We start from the raw sequence: 3,095 nt of genomic DNA on the forward strand, positions 1-3,095 counted from the left end.
ACACTAAAGTTGAAGAGGGAAAAAAGCCAAGAGAAGAAGAACAAAATGGACAGTGGCGGTTCATCCAGTGGAAACAATCAAGGCAAGAAAAAGAGCAAGAAACGTGTGCTGACCGCTGGTAAGTGAGATATTTCTTATTTGATTACGTTTCTTGCATAACTACGTGCCTGCAATTCTTCGTGAGGAAACATGCTTGATAAGTTTGTGTTCTCTTCACAAGAAAGACAAGATAGAGTGGCTGAATAGCAGCATTTTGTACTTTGATTCCCTCTTTCTTTTCCCATATGGCCATGGAATGCATAACTTTGCACAGATTTAAAGACTAAATATAATACTTGGTCATGTGTACAATCTTGATTTATGTTTTTTGGACGTTTTCTTTTTGAAGAACCGGAAAAACAAACTTTTTTGAGCTATTCACGTTCCAAGCTCACTTTGTAGTTGACCAGAATTAATATGCTATTTGTGACCGATAATGCATGGCCTCGTATATAGGAAACGATTTGATCTTCTCTATTCACTAGTTCCTAAAAAAATGTTTGGACTTGCTACACACAAATCGAGTCAATATATTTTTCTTGATTACACAATTTTCATATTAGGAGAGCTTAACAATGGATTTGATGTGCATACAAATCTTTCTACCATGCAGAAGAGCTGGAAAACCGGCGGCTTGAGAACGTGCAACCTACCTCTTGGGACGATGAGTGTACGTATGGCGCGTCGTGTTTGTTATCTCTAGGTGCAATTTTCTTATCTTTGAGTGGACTTGCGAATTAATTTTGGTCTCTATACTGTGTGCTACCTGCAGGGATTGTAACACTGAACATCACAGATAACGTGGTGGAGGATGAAGACACTAGTAGCATGGTGACCACTTTCTCGACAGACAGCCCCTTCTCGATAGACCCCGAGGAGGAGACTGACAAGGAGGAGGCTGACAATGAAGAGGAGGAGGAGGAGGAGGATGAAGAGGAGGCTGACAATGAGGATGAGGAGGAGGAGGATGAAGAGGAGGCTGACAATGAGGATGAGGAGCTGGAGGAGGAGGCTGACGGAAACGGTGACGGTGACAAGAAAAAGGAGGATCAGACTGACGACGATGATGGCGATCAGACTGACGATGGCAATGGCGAGGACCTCAGCTAACTCCAAGTTGTGCTTAAGACATGGTAGATGATTTGCTGGTAATAAGAAGTCATATGCATCTTCTGGGCAGCTATAGACTAAGTCTGTTATGTTTGTACTTGAACCCTGCATGCACGTACGCATGCCAATTTATGTATGTCTGTGTACCACTATGTTTCTGTCTAAAGTATGCTAGTGAAACATTGTAATTTGGGGACATTTCATTTGTTGAGTAATTATGCGCTTCACACATTCTGTCCTGAATAAACAACCCAAGAGAGTTAATAATGATGCTCTGCACTTGCAGAGTAAACATTCTTATTACGATGTACTATGTCTATGTTCCACGAACTATTTGATTCCAATAGACTTGCTGATTTCCAAAGAAACAAACTTGTTTTCCCTTTTTCCAACAGGGACAACCCCTTTCCATTAATTGCTCAACCAAGAATCCGCCATCAAAGCTCTCGCTACGGGGTGAAAACGTGCTACCACCTACAACCACAACAATAGAGTTCAGTGCAGTAGGGAGAACTAGAGACAAAACCACAGCGTCTAAGGCCTCAGGGCCGGCCCTGGGGCATGGGCGACGGGGCGACGGCCGGCCCAGGCGAGGGGTGGGCACATGATGAAGTATATACATATACTATAGCCCAGCAAAAAGCAAGTAAAAAATTACAAAAGAATTAAAGATAAAAATAGGATGGACTAGGCGGCCCAGATATAGCTAGCTAGCGATCGCTGATGGATACGCGAAGGTGAAGCGGTGCCGTGACTCGTAGGTTCGTCGCCCTCGCCCGCCCGTCGGCCTTCTCGCTCGCTCGGCGCCTTGCCCCTTGGCCCTTGCCGTGTTGCCCTCGCCTCGCCGGCTCGCCGTCGCCGCCACACAGCAGTCCCGTAGGCAGGCGGCAGCCCGGCCATCCGGCATCCGGCACCGCGGCAATACGGCAATACCTATACAAGTACGCATCCGACTGGATGTCAAGAAGTACGCATCCATTTCCTGTCCATCCCCAAACCTCAATTTGACAATCTCAGTAGTTTATTTATTTTTTATTTAATATGTATGTATTCTAGTCCAATCTATCAATTTTTTGTTATTCATCCGATCTATAAATTTCGTTCTTATTTGAGGTAATCATGTCATGTTAGTTTCGTTTTGCGATCTTTTTAGTACCATTGTTTTTTATGGAGTCGGTTCGAATTTGGTTATTATTGTTCTAGATGGAGTCATTTGAATTATTATACTCATATTTTAAACTAAAGATGTGTGATTGGAAGTTACTTTTAATAAGTTATATATATAACACACGCATACATATATATTGTCTTAAGACTTAGGACATAGGAGCCTATGTCGTCGGGTTCGCCTAGGCCCTCCCGAAACACAGGGCCGGCCCTGTAAGGCCTTTCCTAGTGCTCCATGATGGATAGGTGCTAAGCACGCCACATAAGCAAAAAAAGTGACATGGCACAACAATTAACGAGGAGAGAGAGCATTTTGGTGATCCAGGAAGAACCAATGTCAAACGCGTGAACCTAGGCAAACCACTTAAATGAAACAACTTGACCAATGGATGTAAGACTTTAGGTGCTAACTAATTAGACTAGCCACAGTGAAGTGAAGAGTAACATACACTAGTAACATACACATATTTCTAGACTATGTTACTACCTTCATAGTGGATAGTAACATAAGTGTGGTGTCATGCAAAGCTTCATTTATTAGGTTATAGACTCATATTGCATTGGGACACCTGAAGTTACCGTAACTAGCTAAGTTACTCAAACTACCTCTCTCCTCATTAACTCATTGCCACATAAGCAAATTTACTGAGTTGGACTCGATGCTACTGCTGAAGTTACTCCCACTGTGGCTAGTCTTAAATAAAGTATGCTTAGCAACAACAAGTTAAGCACCCATGCATTGGGGAGTTGAGTTGCTAAGGTGTTTAATGCACTTAGCA

General features: G+C 43.0%; 1 protein-coding gene across 1 annotated transcript; it reads left to right on the forward strand.

Annotated features, from left to right (window-relative positions):
• Window positions 1–1,378, forward strand: LOC119305092 (glutamic acid-rich protein-like). The gene is made up of 3 exons (XM_037581707.1): window positions 1–118; window positions 653–709; window positions 812–1,378. Exons 1-3 carry the CDS (start codon window positions 46–48, stop codon window positions 1,147–1,149), a joined length of 468 nt encoding a protein of 155 aa, XP_037437604.1. The 5' UTR covers window positions 1–45; the 3' UTR covers window positions 1,150–1,378.
• Window positions 1,379–3,095: the final 1,717 nt, after the last annotated feature.

This window comes from Triticum dicoccoides, chromosome 5B (assembly GCF_002162155.2).
Source record: "Triticum dicoccoides isolate Atlit2015 ecotype Zavitan chromosome 5B, WEW_v2.0, whole genome shotgun sequence".
Classification (NCBI taxonomy): domain Eukaryota; kingdom Viridiplantae; phylum Streptophyta; class Magnoliopsida; order Poales; family Poaceae; genus Triticum; species Triticum dicoccoides.

Coding starts and splice junctions, on each gene's coding strand:
- LOC119305092 (XM_037581707.1), top strand. CDS start 46: ATGGACAGTGGCGGTTCATCCAGTGGAAACAATCAAGGCAAGAAAAAG. Junction 119..652: donor GAAACGTGTGCTGACCGCTG/GTAAGTGAGATA, acceptor TCTACCATGCAG/AAGAGCTGGAAAACCGGCGG. Junction 710..811: donor TACCTCTTGGGACGATGAGT/GTACGTATGGCG, acceptor TGCTACCTGCAG/GGATTGTAACACTGAACATC.